The 19,814-nt window shown below is 47.2% G+C and overlaps 1 protein-coding gene across 5 annotated transcripts in view; it reads left to right on the forward strand.

The window, feature by feature from the left end:
- The window catches only part of ABCC5 (ATP binding cassette subfamily C member 5), an 87,713-nt gene that overhangs the window by 59,575 nt on the left and 8,324 nt on the right, over positions 1-19,814 (forward strand). For all 5 annotated transcript variants that reach the window (XM_075938121.1, XM_075938122.1, XM_075938123.1 and 2 more), the window contains 9 exons: positions 536-720; positions 6,868-7,014; positions 7,440-7,569; positions 8,390-8,543; positions 8,679-8,807; positions 11,031-11,217; positions 13,461-13,550; positions 17,235-17,424; positions 18,354-18,513. In XM_075938121.1, coding sequence (XP_075794236.1) covers positions 536-720; positions 6,868-7,014; positions 7,440-7,569; positions 8,390-8,543; positions 8,679-8,807; positions 11,031-11,217; positions 13,461-13,550; positions 17,235-17,424; positions 18,354-18,513 — 1,372 coding nt within the window. The remainder of the gene's footprint in view (positions 1-535; positions 721-6,867; positions 7,015-7,439; positions 7,570-8,389; positions 8,544-8,678; positions 8,808-11,030; positions 11,218-13,460; positions 13,551-17,234; positions 17,425-18,353; positions 18,514-19,814) is intronic.

Genomic DNA, 19,814 nt, shown 5'->3' on the forward strand with positions numbered 1-19,814 from the left:
GGGGTATTTGCATTAACCTGATGGCATGCTGAATTCTGGGGAGGACCTAGCATTGGTATATGAAGAATGGAAAGGTCTGATCTTTCCCACCAGAGCTTTGTGAACATAAATTGGTAGGGATCCAAAGATACTGATTTTTGGCACCAATCGCATGTGGGAGCTCTCACATACTTTCCAGGCTGTTCATGACTCTGCCATTGGAATGTCTTCTGTGGTTTTCTTTTATTGCCTGAATCCTGGAGTTCTGTGTGCACAGTGACAACTGGCTGCATTCGCAGAACATCGCTGTACAAACTTTGTGGTGCCTCGCTTACCTGCAATGGAATCTGTCCATGCCTCTCCTGGGGCTGGGGCCAGGGCTGGATGCAAAGCTGGGGCAGGCCTGCCCCACAGTTTGGGGACTCGCTGCAATTCAGTGAGTGTTCCTCTGATGGGGCTATGTTGACACCAGCTCCTGATGCAATTATTTTCTTAACGTTTGAAGTTTTATGGAGCAGCTCTTCTCATCCTTTTTTTGCTCTTTTGTATTTCCTAGGTCAGCTGATACAGTTGGAAGAGAAGGGCAAAGGCTCTGTCCCATGGTCTGTGTATGGTATTTATATCCAGGCAGCTGGAGGCCCCTTTGCGTTCCTGATCATCCTGGCTCTCTTTGTGCTGAATGTGGGCAGCACAGCGTTCAGCAACTGGTGGCTGAGCTACTGGATCAAGCAAGGCAGTGGGGTAAGAGGCCTGGGAGCTTCTCTTTGATAGGCAGGGAGGGGATTGCATTCACAGATGGCTTGGGGTGGTTTAGAGCAACCGTCACTGCTTCTGAAACTAGTAAGGAGGGTCTCTCCGGGAGATGCTTCTTTCAGATGAGACCTGGTCCCTGAGCCTGACAGAAATCCACAGGGGAAAAAGGCAACAACTCCCGCAGTCTGATGTCGGCCTCTTCTTCCTTGACTCCGTCTATGTATGAAAAAGAAGCAGAACGGGGGGGCTACCTTGGAGGTTTCAAGCACTAAGTACAATAGCTAAGGCCCTACCAAATTCACAGTCTATTATGGCCAATTTCACTGCAGTAGGATTTGAAAATTGGTAAATTTCACATTTTCAGCTGTTGCAACCTGGTATGTCACAGTCTTGTACCCTTGAGGTCCTGACCCAAAAGGAGCTGGGGTTGGGTCATGAGAGTGCTGTCCTGCCAGCTGTGCTGTCTTCAGAGCTGGACTCTGAAGGCACCAACTGTAAAGCTTCTTGCAGCTGCAGGCAGCTCCAAGAGGTAGAGGGTCTGATCTGGTGCCCCCCACCCCTTCCCATTGCCAGAGCAGTTTGTAGGGAAGGGACAGATCCTGTCTTTCCCCTACCCAATCGGAGGTAGGAAGTCTCCTTTAATGGAGATGACATATTTCACAGGGAAGGGCTTATTTTATGGTCCAATGCATTTTTCATGATGGCGAAATGGGTAGGGCCCTCACAATAGCTAATTTTCAGGTATCTAAAAGGGTGTCACAAGGAGGAGGGAGAAAAATTGTTCTTCTTGGCCTCTGGTGATAGGACAAGCAGCAATGGGCTTAAACTGCAGCAAGGGAGGTTTAGGTTGGACATTAGGAAAAACTTCCTAACTATCAGGGTGGTTAAACAGTGGAATAAATTGCCCAGGGAGGTTGTGAAATCTCCATCTCTGGAGATATTTAAAAGCAGGTTAGAAAGGCATCTCTCAGGGATGGTCTAGATGGTGCTTGGTCCTGCCGTGAGGGTAGGGGACTGGACTCGATGACCTCTCGAGGTCCCTTCCAGTTCTAGTGTTCTATGATTTTGTAGATCATTTTGCTGTCAGTATGAGCAGCCAGTGGGACAACCCTTTTATTTTGTCAGCGGTGAGATATTAATAATTAAGAATAGTTTGGGCGCTGGAGAGGACAACCTAGGATGATGCAGCATTTTCCTATTGGAGAGGCTTAGATTGAGTCTGGGAAGATTTAAGGATCTGAAGGCCACGCATGATAAGGGAAGGTCATTAAGTGAAATAGCCTGGCTAGTGTGCATGTTATCAAAATACCCATTACTGAAACTTGGCTGGCATTTAAATAGGTGGAGGAGAGAACTTGTGTGGATTATGTAAAATTCATTCCTGGTAGCGTGGTGATGATCTGTGGTGTTCCAGCATGGACGTCCAAACCAGTGGGGATAAATGACCCATTGTTCTAAATTAGCTGCTAGGGAAAAAAAGTTAGATTATAGGGAGCAAAAAACTGCTCTAATCTATTTTTTAATAAGATGCGACTGAGGGAAGGTAAAAAATGTAGGCCTATGACAATGGGTAATGAAGCACAGTTACCTAGGGCTGTTGAAATAAACAGAGGTGCTTAGCTATGTTGCAGGACAGAAAAACGAGATCAGAAATAAACAGCGGAAAAAAAGAAGCCAATAAATGCAAAAATCACTGGCTATATAATACGAATTTCAAATTACTTTAAATTGGGTTGTGTACTACATTATATTTTAAAATTAGTCATTTGTACATGCAAAAAACCCCAAGCTACCCCCCATGCAATTATTTAAAACAAAATGACCAACCATCCAAAATTAAGTCAACCTTTTTTCCCTAGTCCACCAAGCCCATATTTCCCCTCCAGTCAAACCAAACTTCAATCTAATAATCTGAAAATTCAAAACATCGGTAAAGTTGGGTTTCGGGAGGTGGGGGGAATCACTCTTCCTGTGGCTCTAGTGCCACTGCAACGAACCAAGTTGTTTTGAAAGTATCCAAAGCAATTTGGCTCCTAACTCAATGCACTGGCAATGAACACACACAAGCACGCAATGTTTGCAGATGATACCAATGTTTGCAGATGATACCAAACTGGGTGGGGTTGCGACTTCTTTGGAGGATAGGGACATAATTCAAAATGACCTTAGCAAGTTAGAGAAATGGTCAGAGGTAAACAGGATGAGGTTTAATAAAGAGAAATGCAAAGTGCTCCACTTAGGAAGGAACAATCAGTTCCATACATACAAGATGGGAAGCGACTGTCTAGGAAGGAGCATGGCGGAAAGGGATCTAGGGGTCATAGTGGACCACAAGTTGAATATGAGTCAACAGTGTGATGCTGTTGCCAAAAAAGCAAATATGATTCTAGGTTGTATCAACAGGTGTGTTGTAAGCAAAACTCGTGAAGTCATTCTGCCGCTCTACTCTGCACTAGTTAGGCCTCAGCTGGAGTACTGTGTCCAGTTCTGGGCGCCACATTTCAAGAAAGATGTGGAGAAATTGGAAAGGGTACAGAGAAGAGCGACAAGAATGATTAAAGGTCTAGAGAACATGACCTATGAAGCCAGGCTTCATGAACTGGGCTTGTTTAGTTTGGAAAAAAGAAGATTAAGGGGGGACATGATAGCGGTTTTCAAATATCTAAAAGGGTGTCACAAGGAGGAAGGAGAAAATTTGTTCCTCTTGGTTTCTGAGGACAGGACAAGGAGTAATGGGCTTAAAGTGCAGCAGGGGAGGTTTAGATTGGACATTAGGAAAAAATTCCTAACTGTCAGGGTGGTCAAATATTGGAATAAATTGCCAAGGGAGGTGGTGGAATCTCCCTCTCTGGAGATATTTAAGAACAGGTTAGATAGACATCTGTCAGGGATGGTGTAGACGGAGCTTGGTCCTGCCTTGAGGGCGGGGGGCTGGACTCGATGACCTCTTGAAGTCCCTTCCAGTCCTATTATTCTATGATTCTATGATTCTATGAATGAATGAGGCACTGCCAGATCGGGGGGAGGGGAGTAAATGTGGAGGGGTGTGTGTGTGTGTGTGTGTGTGTGTGTGGAGAATGGGTAGCTTGCTGTTTCTTTAACCCAGGCACTCAAGAGCCTGAATGCTTGTTCAGTCCCACAGCAAAAGCTGCAGCTCCCTCTCCTGAGCCAGCGCCACCAGCACAGGCTGCCCACTCCAGTTTAGCAGACACTCACCCAGGCATGGCCATCTCTGGCTGTGGGTGAGCTCCCCAAGTGCCCTGCCAGTGATGGATCAGGTTTCCAAAGAAGGGACGACTGTCATGCAGCGGGAACTGCATGCCCAGCTCTGGGGAGCAGTAGTTGAAGGAATTAAATTGCGGTTACCCTGGCTAATTGTGTAGCCAATGCTAACTGTGTCATCGATACAACTTGTATAGACTACATGATTAGTCAGTAAGTGCTCAAGGTAGCGCCTTGAGCTGGGACTGAGCAGTCCTGGCTCGTGCCAGCTCTGGGAGCCACCTGTGCTGCACTTCTGCATTTTAAATGTAGTAAGAGCTGCTGGACTCTTACTACATTTAAAATGAAGAGATGCAGGGTCCTGGACTAGTGTGAGCTGGGACTGCTCGGTCCAGGATTGGGCTGAGTCCAGCAGCCCCTGTCCGTGGCAGACAGCCCTGTCCGCTGTGAACAGGGGCTGCTGCTGGAGCAGCCCCTGTTTGTGGCCAGCCCGGGCTGCCGCAGACAGGGGTGACTTGGCAGCAGCAGCCCCCGTTTGGCCAGGGGGACAGGCTGCACGACGGAGACAGTGCTGGGGGGGAACTAGCTTTTAAGTTGGCTCCCCCCAGCACCATCTCCTGCTCTCCCTCCCCCTGCTGCCTCTCATGGGGCGGGAGGAACGAGTAGTTGAGACTCCAGTTGACTACTCAATAAGCTTTTGCTTATCGGGTAGTAGACTACTTGCTAACATCCCTACAGTGGCTGTAGCAAGTTTGGGGGTGCCTACAAGTCCACCAGCCCTTATAGAGTGACAGGAATGCTTTTCTACTGAGGGACAATAGCTCCATGTTCAAGGAGAGTATTAACAGCCCGCTGTTAGCTCCCGATTTGTGTGCTTGTGTAATAATGAGAAAAAAGAGAAGACTGAAATTGAGTAAGTATCTGGCAAGGATGAAGGTCAGTAAAGCGTCAAGTACCATATGTGAAAGAGAATGAGATTAGAGGTCATATAATCAAATCATTAGCAGTATCAAAGACTTTCTACAGATTCTTATTAATGTACCCGGGGGCTGCAAAAAAAGCCCAGTGTGATTAGTTTTCTAAATGAAATGTGAGTCTGAAGTAAGATTCAGAGAATATTTGAGGGTTTGTATGGGTAACGAGTATATTTACCATTATAACAGTTAATAAAAACAAGGAGTTTTGGAAGGAATACAAAATCCTGCTTCAGTATTTAAGACATTCTTTTAACTACTAGGGATTAGGGTGAGAACTTCAGGGGATGGCTGGGGGCTCAAATTATTGTACATTTCCCTACTTGTAGGGTTCTTGCTCCTTTTTTGGAAGAATCTGTTTCCTGTTCAGTGTTGAAGACAACATACTACATCATATCAACTCAGTATCTAGATTTTTTTTCAGGAAGTTCCTAGATAAAATTTCACATGAAACTTTAAATACCCTAAATACAGCTAGTAGGCAGGTTTACAGTATGGGGACAGGTTGATCTAGGTTATACAATTCAAATTGTTAGTAGTGTAAGTCAAATTAATGTAGCATAAATCCATTTACTGTAGGGTCCACACTAGGGATGTTCAATTTAGTTTAATCGACGGATTCTCCATCGACTAGGGTTAGTCGATAAGTAGAGGAGCCACAGAGGGGTTAGCTCCTGGCCCCGGGAGCTAACCCCATTGCGGCTCTGCCTTTTAAATGTATTAAGAGCCAGCACACTCTCTTAATATATTTAAAAGGCTGATGTGCAGTAGTGGGGACCCAGTGCAAGCTAGGAATCAGCTGTCCCAGCTCGCACTGGGTCCTCCCCGCTGCGCTTCTGATTTTTAAATGTATTAAGAGCTGGATACATTTAAAAAGAAGAGGCACTGCCTCTGAGACTGGGCAAGAGCTGGGCATCAGCTGATTCCCAGCTTGTGCCCAGTCCCCGCTACTCCCCTGCCTCCTCTGCCCTTCGTAGAGATGGTGCTGGGTCGCTTACATCCTGAGTCCACACCATGCAGGATCGACAGCAAAAACTCTTCCATCAACTCCCCTTACTCCTCTCATTCTGGCAGAGTACCAGAGTTGACAGGAAAGCATTCAGCAGTCGACTAGATGTGATAAATTGAGCCCCGCTGTATCAACCACTGCCCATCGATCCAGCCTGTAGTGAAGACTTACATAGAGAGATTAATTCAGGAGACTTACAGGCAGAAGAGAGTTGGAGTTAGGGTGCATTCTTTTCATGGAAGTTTGAAGACTGGTCTTTATTTTAATTGTTATGTATTACTACTGGCTTAATGACTGAGATGAGGCTATAACATGAAAAGTCACTTCATTTTCTGACAGTGATTGGGGGGGATGGAGCTACAGGTGAAATACCATGTGCCAAAGCATACCCAGGTGTGGTTGGGTAGAAATAACATCTTAAACCGGTAGTTAAACACCACTGGATTAGTTGAATAGAAGGAGAGTGATCTGGGCATATTGATAGACCCAATTTATTGATACAATACTCGGTCCCAAATGCAGCTGCAGTAAAGATAAAAGGGTCGTTGTATCAAGCCCGGGGGGGATCATTGTGTGTTCCTACAATGCTTTGTGTAATGATGCGCTGGGTCATGGCTGGCATGGATTTGTATCTGAGGTGCGTATGTAGGCAGACAGTGGCTATGTCATTGAGTCAGTTAAAAGGATCTTGGGTTTCTATTTGAGAATAGCAAGTTTCCCTTTTGGGGTGTGTGTGAGAGGACTTGGATTTCTCTGCCACTCCAGATTCACCATGGTTTTTTTCCATGCAAAAATTTTAAAATAAAAAACTGTCTTGTCTTTTTAAAAATATATACCCTAGAGAGAGTCCTTAAATTGCCCCAGGCACGGTGAGCCTTTGGCCTGCTCTTCTTGTACAACTATGTAACTGGGATCTTGGATTTCCCACAGAACACCACCATGACGTTGGGAAATGAAACTGTTGTGAGCAACAGTATGAAAGACAACCCTCACATGCGCTACTATGCCGGCATCTATGCGCTCTCTATGGCAGTCATGTTGATTCTGAAAGCTGTTCGTGGGATTGTCTTTGTCAAGGTACGCACCAAGGCCAATTGTCTTTTCCCTCTGTTTCTGCATGGCTGGGGCTGCTGGCATTTTGAGTCTCTTTTCTTGGTATTACTGTGAGGAGGCTGCCTTCAGTGCCTAAGAAAGACTTCCCGAATTTGGGCCAGCCCAAGCATAAGCTGACTGCAACCTTCCCTCACCTGGGGCTACTACCATCTTCACTGTTAAAGCCTCTTTCGGATCGTTATCTTCCTTTTACTACATAGTAGCACAGACTCTGTAGCTGCCTTCAAGACTGCAAAAGCAGAGATTTACTTTTGGTGGTGACTGATGCGAGGTTTGGCCCCTTGGTCACAGCACGGCAGCTCAGTTGCTTGGTGGTGGGCATGAAGTGAATGACAGCCTAGCCAGACATCCCTACACGCCCCCAGTAGCCTTCTTTGCTGTGTCACCAGGGAACACTTAGAGCTTCCTCCAGGCTCCATGATGAGCTCTTCCGACGGATTCTTCGCAGCCCCATGAAGTTCTTTGACACGACACCCACTGGGCGGATTCTCAATAGGTTCTCCAGAGATATGGATGAAGGTATGTCTGTCTGCCATAACAGAACACAGTCTGTGTTCAGACCTCCCAGTAAAATCACATGTGCATGCTAATCACTGGCTGCAGAGACAAAGATAACCTGAAAGTGTGTCTAGATATTACAAGCCTTTGGTGTACATGGCATATTTGAAATAGACAAATCAGTAATTGGGCCATCTCAGGGTTAGGCTATAGGGTATCTCCTGTGAGTGGAAAGCCACAAATCAGATCAGACCAAAAAGAAATATAGCAAACTAATTTCATGCATAAATCTGGTGCACATAGCCCTCACCAGCTAGTGCTGGGGTACTGCCCACAGGATTACTAGGATGAAATGAATTTGATCTATTGCAGGGTTTTTTGGTATGTTTTCACCTCCAAAATAAAAATGTTCACTTCTCTGTGCACCAGAAGCTCTTAGATTGTTTTGAAAGAAGGATGCGGGCAGGATTTGAAGGTTTGGCCAGGCCCTACGTAATAAAGTTGGTTTTGGTGACTCCAGTCATGTCCTGGTGCTCCTGATCTTCCACCTTCTCGATCCCATCCAAACCTTGGTGCCTTTTTTTATGGCAAGTTAAGAGCAAAGCGTGCTGCAACAGCGACCTTATTTGTGGGGCAAAGGGAGGAGTAAGTGTGAAGATCGCTAGCACTGTAGAAGACAAAGACCCTCATTTAAAGAGCAAGACTTTATACCTAAATAAGTCTTGGAAACCAGTGTCCCGAAAGGGTGTGATCTTGTGGAAGCTGGACTGGATTGCTTTGTTTAGGTGATGTGGCTCCCTGTTCCCAAGGCCTCCCTTTTTTCTCTCTCCATCTCTTCCAGTCGATGTGCGTTTGCCTTTTCAAGCGGAAATGTTCATTCAGAATGTCATCCTGGTATTCTTCTGCGCTGGGGTGATCGCTGGGGTCTTTCCATGGTTTCTGGTGGCAGTGGGACCCCTCCTCATCCTCTTCACAATCTTGCACATTGTGTCTAGGTAAGCTCACCAGTCACTTCCATGGGTCAGAGCCTCCCTGTCATAAGTGAATTGGGCAATGCATTCTTCAGGCTGGCGCAGTGCGGTATGGATGGTTGTGTGCGTTCCTCCAAGCTGCCCCTTTCTATATTCCAGAGTCTTCATTCGTGAGCTGAAGCGCTTGGACAACATCACACAGTCTCCGTTCTTGTCTCACATTACGTCTAGCATACAGGGTCTCTCTACAATCCACGCATACAACAGAGGGCAGGAATTCCTGCACAGGTCGGTATGGTTTGTTTGGCATGGGATAAAGCTGGTGTGAGCCAGTGTGACAGGATCTGAAAACCTGGCAGCTGGTCTTGTGAACCTCTAGCCTTCACAGTCACCTTCCTTTAGCCGTGTTTCCTTGTTCCATGCAGAGCTGGAACCACAGATAAGATGCTAATATCTGTTACAATCAACGAGTGTTGTTAAATGCTATCTGTGTACAATATCTTCTGAAATGGTACTTCTGTGCTCAGTGTTGTGTAGGGATGTTAGCTATCAGGTACCAGAATTGTCAACTAACCGCATGAATTCCTATCAGTTGATTATTTTGTAGTTCCCAGGGGTGAGGCTGGCAGCCAGTGTGCTCTGGTCCCACTCCCAGGGAGCCCCTTGCCATCCCACACTGCTGCCTCTGTATCAGAGGCAGCAGTGCGGGGATGCCAGGCGCGAGTCGGTCCACAAGGGGAGCCAATTTAAAAACCAGCTCCCCATGCAGACCAGCTGTCTGCTGCCCCATGTTGCTGCCTCTGATACAGAGGCAACAGTGTGGGGTGGCAGCAGCCCCTGACATCCGAGCTCCCCATGGACAGAGGCTGCTGCTCAGGGCTGGCTCACAACGTTTTGGCACCTGAGGTGGGGAGCTCAAATGATGCCCCCCCATGCCACCTTTTCGCCTGCCTGCCTGTTATGTCTCTTGTGCCCTCCTTCCTCCAGCACAGCACTCCACCATCTCTGTGCATCTAGAGCAGAGAGAATACATCTGCACTAGCAGCAGACACAATTTTCTACACTCTGGGTCCTAGGGGTGCCCCCCACAGTCTGGCACCTGAGGCGGCTGCCTCATGGTTTGCCTCATGGTAAGGCCAACCCTGCTGCTGCTGGAGCAGACTCCCCTGCTTCCCCCCCACCTCCCACTGCTGCCTTTGATATAGGCGGCATAATGGGGGGGTGGTCAAGTGGCACCACAGTGATGGTGCGGGGGGGAACAGGTTTTTAAGCTGGCTCCTCCTGGCACTGGCTCCTGCTTCCCCTGGTACAGAGGCAGCAGGTGGGAGGGGAAATGCGAGTAGTCAACTCGATTAACCAGTAAGCCTAGGCTTATTGGTTAGATGAATACTCGTTACATCCCTCGTGTTGAGGCACTATAGGTTTTATGTGGTTAGTTGCTTGTAACTCTTCAGTTTCTCCTGGAAGATATTTAACAGCTGGCCTCACCACCAAGAGCGCCTCCTGCTGGTCACTCAGGGAATTCGCATTTTTTGTGCTGGAGCTCCCCCTTCTGGCTGATGTCTCACCTGCTGTTACTTGTTGTTCTCTACCACTCTATCGGGGTCCAAGTCTCTCCCAGACCATGGCACCCTCCTACCTGGGTACTGCCCTACCGCAGTGCCCCCCACTCTCTGGAGTCCTCCCCTCTGGGGACCCACAGTCCCCCTATATCCACCTTGCCTCAGTGACCCACTGCCAGTCTTCATCTAGCCCCTGCCACAGGGGCAAACTGCAGTCTGAAGTGGCCACCCATCATTGGCAAGGGGGTGTGGACCTGCCGCTTTTGCCTGCCCTGGCTGCCTTCCTGCAGCTGTAGTACCCTGAGGCCTTGCTTCGGGCCCTGCAGCCTGGGAGCTTGCCTGACCAGAGCTTCCCCAGCTCTACCTGACTTTCCCCAGCCCTGCTCTAAATCAGGAAGCCTCCAACTTCCCTAGCAGCGAGGTCCCTCCTGCTCCCCAGCCAGAGCAAGAGTGTCTCTGCACCGCTCCATGAGCCTTTATTTATAGGCACCTCCACTGGGCCCTAATTGGCAGCTACCTGCTGCAGCTGCTTGCTCTTTGGCTCCAGCCCTCACCTAGAGCTGGGTTTTAACCCCTTAATGGGCCAGTGCAGGGCAGATGCCCCGTCACAACGGAGCTCAGTTTGTGGGGAAAGGAGTTGGATCCTGAGCCATCGGTTGTGGCCTATTTCTCAGCTTGTTCTTGGCTTGAACCACAAAGATAAGCAGATCTCCCAGGTGATATAGGAGAGTTAAAGGTGTGAGTGTGAGTGAATGAATCTCTGTTCCCTGTCTGAAGTGGCCACCCATCTGCTTTGGAGAGTGCACTGCATGAGAGGCAAGAACCAGGGCTAGTCCATCTCAATGAGTTCTGATATCAGTTTCATGCAGCAGCATTAAAAGTGGCATCATTAAATGTAAAACTTCAAAGAGATGCAGCTGCTACACATCTCTCCCTTCTCTGCTTCCAGATACCAAGAACTGCTGGATGACAATCAAGCACCATTTTACTTGTTCAGCTGTGCAATGCGCTGGCTGGCCATACGGCTGGATGTGATCAGCATTGCCCTCATCACCACCACCGGCCTTATGATTGTCTTAATGCATGGCCAGATTCCTCCCGCATACGCTGGGCTTGCCATCTCCTACGCTGTCCAGGTGAGGTGCTGTCCACATCTGTGCGCTAGAATCTGACTGAATCTCTAACTGTGGTGCATGCTGGTGCAGCTGACTGAATGCAGTGTTATGGGAGAGGGCAGACACACTGATGGTTCTGTTGATAATGGAGCAATAGTGATCAAGGATTAGGGCCCTTCCAAGGGGTTTGGGACAGCTGGGAGGAGTGTGAGATTGTTGCTGCTTTGAGTGCTTGATCGCATATTGCATGTTTTTCTTTCCTGGCTATTTCTAGAGAATTAACATGCACGTTGGCCAATCGGAGGCCTCATGAGGTATTACTTTGATCTATCTTTGATCTTAGAATACATGGCTATAACTTCTGTTGTTGGGCTTTGTGCCCCCTTGTTGTAATAAGGTGAAACTACAAAATGAAGAGCTTTACTATTATGCAGTGTTGTAGCCATGTTAGTCCCAGGATATTAGAGACACAAGGTGGGTGAGGTAATATCTTTTACTGGACCGACTTCTGCTGGTGTGAGAAACAGGCTATTGCACATACGTAGAACTCTGTGTTAGCTTGAAAGTTTGTTTCTGTCACCGAGAGAAGTTGGTCCAATAAGAGAATAGTATTAACATTAAGGCTACGTCTACACTGGCCCCTTTTCCGGAAGGGTCATGTAAATTTCACTTTGAAGTAGGAATAAGACCCTCCGGAAAAGGGCACTTTTTCCGGAGGATCGGGGCCAGTCTAGACGCTCTTTTCCGGCTTTTTTAAAAGCCGGAAAAAAGCGGCGGACATTTTTATTTAAATGCCGCGGGGGATATTTAAATCCCCCGCGGATTTCCCTGCGACGACTGGTGAAATTTACATGCCCCTTCCGGAAAAGGGGCCAGTGTAGACGTAGCCTTAAGTGTCTGTCAGCCGACGGTCAGGGCAGTGTGTGTGTGTATGCTTCCGAGAAAAGGTTTAACGTCCGTGTCTTTACTGCTAGGACCGGGGTCCCATCGCAGAGGGTGGCCAGCAGGCCAACAGACGCCCCGTTATATAGGAAGAGCTTATTACACCTTAGATTTTAGCTGCTAGAACACAGGGGTTCCTTCGCAGAGGGCAGCCTAGGAAAGGCTGGAAAGGTGCCCCAACGGATCTTGTCACCTGGGAGTGACACAGATCCAAATGCCTAAGCTCTCCCTATGTCTGTCCCTTTATGACCGGCTGAAGTTCTTTTAAATTGTGCTTGGTTCTGTTACAGCAACTGAAGGAGTCAGGTTAAAGCTTAAACAGTTACAGGTTTATTAAAAGACTTATAAAAGCATATGATTACAATGGCTATTGCTCTATTTCTTAAATGCTAACAAATACAGATTTTAAAAATGGTTACAAAGAAAATAAAGATAGAAAATAGAAATAATGGTACCAAGTGACAGCTTAATCTTTAAAGAGCTCTAAGTCTATGTATATATATACTTAAACAAAGGACCACATCCAGGTACAATTTTTACCCCTTTCTGTGCCTCTCGACTCCAGCGTGTCAGGCCAGGGCCGGTCTCTCAATTCCTAGGAAAGACGAATACGAGGTGGGCGTCCCCTTGGAACCTCGGGAGATCAAACACCTAACCCGACCAGCAGATAGATGGTAGATTGACACTCAAAGAGAATGCGCTGCTGGACCTATCTTTATACCCCTGGGGGCCCGTATTCTCTTTCTTATTTAAGATGCCGAATTCTACTGGTCCGTTTTGTGGCGCCAGTTCTTACAAGCAAGTTTCAAGTTAATTTACACTTGCAAGAGAGATAACTAAATTGTGAGCACTGGACATTTTTTTTACTGGGCGAGAGATTCCTCCCCCCGCGGATGGATGTGTGTTCGTATCAATATGGGTTTGAGTCAAGGGCACTCCTTGGCAGCCTCTTGGTCAGCAATTGGCATATCTCTGTTTATAGCCATTCACGGTCACACAGCCTGGGCCTTCTGCTCTGTGTGCCCTGTATGCTCCAGGCAAGCAAAAATGGATGTTACAAGGGGATTCCTGTCTGGCTACAGTGTCTGGCATCACCTTGCTGACTTTTCAGGTGATCCCCAGGCAAAACAATTACTGATGGACATTGTAGGCCTTCTAATATTTAATTATTAAGCTACCACAAGTAGGGTTATTATGCAGCTAGGCATCTGAGTTCCACTGGTTATTGATTAGGAAAAGCATTTAGATATGTTAAGAATAAACAAATCCAGTGGAATTCTGTGATGTGAATGGTTCCATCCATGTCTCTTCCCCTTTCCCAGTTAACAGGGTTATTCCAGTTTACAGTCAGACTGGCCTCAGAAACAGAGGCTCGCTTCACCTCAGTGGAGAGGATTAATCACTACATCAAGGTAAGGTGGCATTTCACCTTCTTACCCCCTTGTGCCCTTCGCTGGTGCTGTTCAGGCTCTTGACGTGAGAGGAGGGAGAACTGGCCGGTATCTGCATTGGGACCTACCTTAGAATAGAAAATAAAGCCCTGCTCCTGCACACACGCATGTGTGTAAAATGGACTTCACTAGGGCGAGTGGTGCACTTAGTTAAAAGATTACTCCCCTTCTCTGGCGCGTGTGTGCATACGTGCATGGTAGCTGGAAGATTTTTTTTTTCTTCATGCTTGTTCCCATCCATTTCAATCAGGTGGCTCTCAAGCCCAAGTTTGGGAGGTGGGATCAGACTGCTGATTGGAGCACTGCTCTTCCAAAGGCCGCGTTGTGTCTGCTGATTGGTTGCATAGTATGTCTAGAAGACCACATCACTGCTCTGCAGATTCTCTGGGTGGGAACCTGTGGCAGGAATACTGTTGAAGAAGCCTGAGTCCAGATGGAATGTGCAGTGATTGGAGGGGCGGGGACCTGTGTCAAGTTGTAGCACTCGAAGCTGCAAGACATGATCCTCAATGAAATCTATTGGAGGAGACAGGGAGACTTTTCATTCTATCCACCACTGCCACAAAAGGCTTGATTCTCTCGCTGGAGAAAGCTAGCACTCTGCAGACGTCCAATGCATCACGGCTTGGCTCCTTGCTGCTGGAGTGAGGCTTTGGATAGCACGCTGGGAGGAAGATGTCTTGAATGATGTGGAACAGGGAGACACTGTTTGGGAGGAAAGCCAGATGAGGCCTGAACTGCACCTTGTTCTTATGGAACGTAGTGTAGGGGGGGCTCTGATGTTGAGGCCTTCAGCTCAGACAACCTCCTGGCTGACCATGAGGAATCTGAGTCTCTGCAGGTCTAGGATGGGCCCGAGCCCTCTCTTGGCTTTCGGTATTAGAAGCCCTTGCCCATCAACTCTTGGGGACCTGCTCTACTTCCCCAAGCAATAGGAGCAGCTGCGCCTCCCAGAGAAGTTCTTCATAGGAAGCGTCACCAGAGGGAAGGAAGATGGGGAAGAGTGGAAGGGCACAGAACTGGATTAAGTATCCCCTGTCCACTGTGTGGGATAGTGAGGGTGAAAAGAGGAAGAGAGGTGGTTCTAGTTCTCGCTCTGGTGTGCCGTCATCAACCACATTGTCCAAAGGCCTGTTTGGGGCTGGCAGGTGGCTTGGATTGGCCAAAGCCTTGGCCTGAGAATGGATGAAGCTTTTTTCCTGCCGTTCCTCTTTCTCCTCATATATACGAAGGGTGGAGAGAGGAGTGCGTGCTGAAGCAGACTATGGGACGTGCCAGCTAACTGTCACCGGTGGTAAGAAGGAACTAGGTAGGGGGCCCTCTATTGAGCGCCATGAAGGTGCTAGATGACACGTAGGCCGACCTGATGGAGGGTGCTATGGAACAATCTTCTGGCTATTGTGCATGTGCATGCACGCATGCACACACCTGATTGGAATTGACATGAGTAAGCATTGGAAGAACATGTGCTGAGTGTTTTCGGGACTGGGGCCGAAGAATTCAATTGCTTGGTAAATAAATGTACAGGGCAGGGAAGTCTAATTAGCCTCTGAATATTTGCCAAGGTGTCCTGCAGCAAGGACTGAAATGTGGGAGGGGCTCACTGGGGGAAATGCCCCCAGTATTTTAGGGGAGCTGCATAATACCCACTCTCCAGCATGTTTAAGTCACTTTATGGGTTGACTTCATTAGAGGCTTTTTTAACACTTGACTCTCCTCGCTCAGTGCTTAAAGTCAGTGTCCCCATTGAGTCACTCTGGCTTTCCACACAACTGCCTGCTGTAAAAAATATGTTGAAAGTTGTGGAATTTTTTAAGGAGCAATGCAGAAGAGTTGATCTGGCGTGAGTGAGTCAGCAGATCTCAGATGATAGACCTAGAGAGGTAGCTCTCTGGAAACTCCAGGCCTATAAACAGCCCATATGCAGGATGGTTTTTCCTATTCTACTCAAGAGACTGCACGTATGAGGGAGTGAAACCAGTTCAATTTTGTAGTTACTCAAAGAAATAAAAGGAAACTAAAAATCTTCTGCAGCCGTGTGAGATGAAGCTTGCTACCTGCAGAAGCTGTGGTGACCATCTAGGTCATTCCTGCCCCTTCCCACGCCTGCGAATGGCCCAGTGTCACTCAGAGCAGTGCTGTGTTTGTCATGGCCATTTCTTCAGTGACAAACCCCAGGCCTTTCCTAGGGTTTTGCAAAGTCCCTGTCTCTGACATCCTGGCTGGCCTCTGCTGAGCACAAGTCTTTCATGATTTCCTACCTTGTTGGCTCTCTAGAGGGTCATTGACTGTGAAGTGATTTCAGACTCTTTTGATTGTAATGTAAATCACATTTGGCTTGTCATTTCCCATCAGTTTTTGCTGCGTGCCAGCCTGGCCAGCAGCTTCTGTGCCCCCTGTAGCCCTGGGGTTGGTTTGTTTTCAGTGTGGCTACTCAGATTTCTTTTACGAGTTCAAGGAAACCCAGTACCTAGCTGGGCTGATAGTTGAAGTGTAGGGGGCACCATGTGTTAAATTGCACATTTTATCCACTTCATACATGTTGTGTACCAGGGGCATAGCCATGGGTGGGCTCGCGTGGGCCACCCCAGCACTCCAGTTGGGGAATGGGGCTGGGGTGCCAAGCCTCATCCTGCTCCACTCAGCACTCCAGCCGGGGTGCCAGCATTTACCCCGGCCCACTCTGCTCTAGCCATAGAGCAGAGTCGGGGCTTACCCCGCTCTGCCCAGGTGCTGGGGCTTAACCCTGCCCCGTCATTACCCATCCATCCGAAGTCAGGGCCACTTTCTGGCTGCACCACTGTTGTGTACATAGATCACCCGTGACCATGTGCAGAACTAATGCATGACCATAGCACAGCAAATGTAGGCGAATCAGCATTTCTATGGCACTATGTAGCCTTGCCGTGAAATTGTGATTTGAAAGGAGTTGCTGTGTTCCACAGCCCTAAAATCTCACAGCAGGCTCCCAAGAACTTCATGGTTTCTGTCTGTAAACGGTATCTAGCCCTTCTTTAGTATTTTATAGCCGTAGATCTTAAAGCATTTTTTACAAAATAAAGCTTGAATTAAGAATAAACGTCCCATTTTACAGATGGGGAAACTGAGGCATGGGAAGGGGAACGTGACTTGCCCAAAGCAACCCAGCAGACCAGTAGCAGAACCAGAAGCTTGGAGTGGGCAACAGGGGATGGGTCACTTGATTGCTTTTTCTGTACATTCCTTCTGGGACACCTGGCATTAGCCACTGTCAGAAGACAGGATCCTGGGCTAGATGGACCTTTGGTCTCATCTGGTATGGCTGTTCTTATGTTCTAACCAGAAATTGAACTCTGGCCTCCTGATGCCTAGTCGGGTGCCTTTGCCACTAGGCAACATTGCCTTCCTTAAATGCTCATTTAAAGCCGCATGTGGGGCTGAACCTGTAATGGGGAAATGCTGAGCATTATCCTAGGGACCTGGGATCTGTTTTGGGGGGACAGCTTCCACCCTCCCCCTAGCTCAGCAGGGAGAAAAGAAGGAAGGGAGGGAATCTACAATACAGAGAAACCAACTCCGGTTCAGATCTGCAGTGAACAATTTGCCATATGGATGTGTTTTGCTGACTGGAAAATACACTTTTTGTTCTCTTTTCTATTTCTAAAGACCCTTTCTCTGGAGGCTCCAGCTCGAATTAAGAATAAAGCTCCCCCTGTGGACTGGCCCCAAGAAGGTGAAGTTGTCTTTGAAAACGCAGAGATGCGGTACAGAGAGAACCTCCCGCTGGTGCTAAAGAGAGTGTCCTTTACGATCAAACCCAAGGAGAAGATTGGCATCGTGGGACGGACAGGGTCAGGTGAGGTGGGGCTTTGGGTGACGTTAAATAACTTTGTTGGCTGACGTGGGGCTATAATGGGTTAGCTCTTATTGAGCTGCACCACTGAAAGATGCTTTGGCATTTGAAGGGGATGCTGGGTTCCCAGCTGGACAAGAACAGTTTACCTTATGGAACTGGTTCTTTGAATTGTTCACACAGATACTCCCCCCCTCCCCCTGGATGCGCCCTGTGAACACGCTCATAAGGCACTTGCACGCCTGGAGTGGGACTCTCTCAGATGAAGACTCTAACAAAAATAAAATTGCTCTCAAAGAGGGAAAATCCAACTATGCTCCAGCCAGCATAGTCCTAAGTAACACCTTTCTGTCCTAAGACTGGAGGAGACAATTAGAGGTCATTGAGTCCAGACCCCAAGCACCATCTAGGATCATCCCTGATAGATGTTTGTCTAACCTGCTCTTAAACATCTCCCGTGATGGCAATTTCACAACCTCCCTAGGCAGTTTATTCCAGTGCCAACCACAGGTGCTGCCCAGCATTGAGTAGCTACTGGGTTTGTCTGCTCAGCCAACTCTTTTTCTTTTAATATACTTGTTTCTGTTTTGCTGGGAGTTGTTTGCCTGGATGTGGCAGCCAAATTTGCCCCAACTCTTCTGAAGAGGCCAGTAACGTGAAAAATGTTTTTTATTTAAAACCACAATTGAGTAGGATGATATGAAGTTAGTTTCAATATTCTTGTTTCTAAATGAGGGAAGTGTTGTTGCTTAGGACTTGAAGCCCAGCCTGGATGAGACCCACCAGAACTCCTAGGAGGCTGCTTTTTATCAATATTTTAAAACACTTATATTCTTTTAAATTGTCCCTGAAGTATAGGCTGTGCTAAGCTGCTGCTCCCACGAACCAATGGCTGACTTTTTTTTCTTTCTTTCTCCTGTCCATCCATTCAGGGAAGTCCTCTCTTGGAATGGCGCTGTTTCGTCTCGTTGAACTGTCTGGAGGCTGCATTAAAATTGATGGTGTGAAAATCAGTGACATTGGTTTAGCTGATCTCCGCAGCAAACTCTCAATAATCCCTCAGGAGCCTGTGTTGTTCAGTGGAACTGTGAGGTCAGTGAGACCATAGACAATGGAGATGGTAAAGGGCCAGTAAGATAACTTGAACCTTGAAAGTTTATTTCTATGGTGTATTTTGCAGTCAGTTTTTAAATGTTGCAAGCAGTGCTTCCCCAACCCCAGACACGAACTAGAGTGACTCAGTTAGTGTAACATACAGCAGTTCATCCTGTCTGATTCTTCTGTGGCATACCACATCCCTTCTGTTGTGTTCATTTTCTCATTGCATTTTGCACCACTTGTGGATTAGTAGCAAAGTGAAACAGATTAGAATCCTGGTTTGCTAAGCAACAGCAGACATGGTACCACTGAATTGCCATTTGCTGTTCTGTGTGATGTGCTGTTTCAGAGTAGAAGCCAAGTCTTCTGGCACTGGCCTGCTCCTGTCTTCAGTCTGTGTAGTGCAAGAGCCTAGGAATGGTGTACTAATTAGGACACTTCTAACTGTTCATTTTAGTACACCAATTCTAACGGGCGTTTAAAATAACAACTTGGTGACCCAGAAGCAAGTGAAATATGAATTCAGGCTGGGTATAGGAAGAGCGTGAGTTGGGCATGACCATTGTGTTCTGTAGTCTCCCTACTCCCAGATGGAGGTGTCATTAGAGGAGGTTTTAGAACACATCGATAAACTGAACAGTAATAAGTCCCCGGGACCAGATGGCATTCACCCGAGAGTTCTGAAAGAATTTGCAACCTATCCTTTAAATCCGCTTCTGTGCGTAATGACTGGAAGATAGCTAATGTGACACCAATATTTAAAAAGGGCTGAAGAGGTGATTCTGGCAGTTACAGACCAGTAAGACAAATATTAGTACTGGGCAAATTAGTTGAAACTATAGTAAATAATAAAATTGTCAGGCACATAGAAGAACATAATTTGGTAGGGAAAAGTCAACATGGTTTCTGTAAAGGGAAATCATGCCTTACTAATTTACTAGAGTTGTTTGAGGGGGTCAACAAACATATCTCACAAATCTAAGTGATTGGGCAACAAAATGGCAAACGAAATTTAATGTTGATAATGTAAAATAATGCACATTGGGAAAAATAATCCCACCTATACATACAATATGATGGGGACTAATTTAGCTACAACTACTGAAGAGCTAGATCTTGGAGTCATTATGGATAGTTCTCTGAAAACATGCACTCGGTGTGCAGCTGCAGTCAAAAAAGCAAACGGAATGTTAGGGAAAAGGGATAGAGAATGAGACCGAAAACATCTTATTGCCTCTATATAAAAACATATACTATAGAATCATAGAACTGGAAGAGACCTCAGAAGGTCATCA

This window comes from Pelodiscus sinensis, chromosome 10 (assembly GCF_049634645.1).
Source record: "Pelodiscus sinensis isolate JC-2024 chromosome 10, ASM4963464v1, whole genome shotgun sequence".
NCBI lineage: Eukaryota > Metazoa > Chordata > Testudines > Trionychidae > Pelodiscus > Pelodiscus sinensis.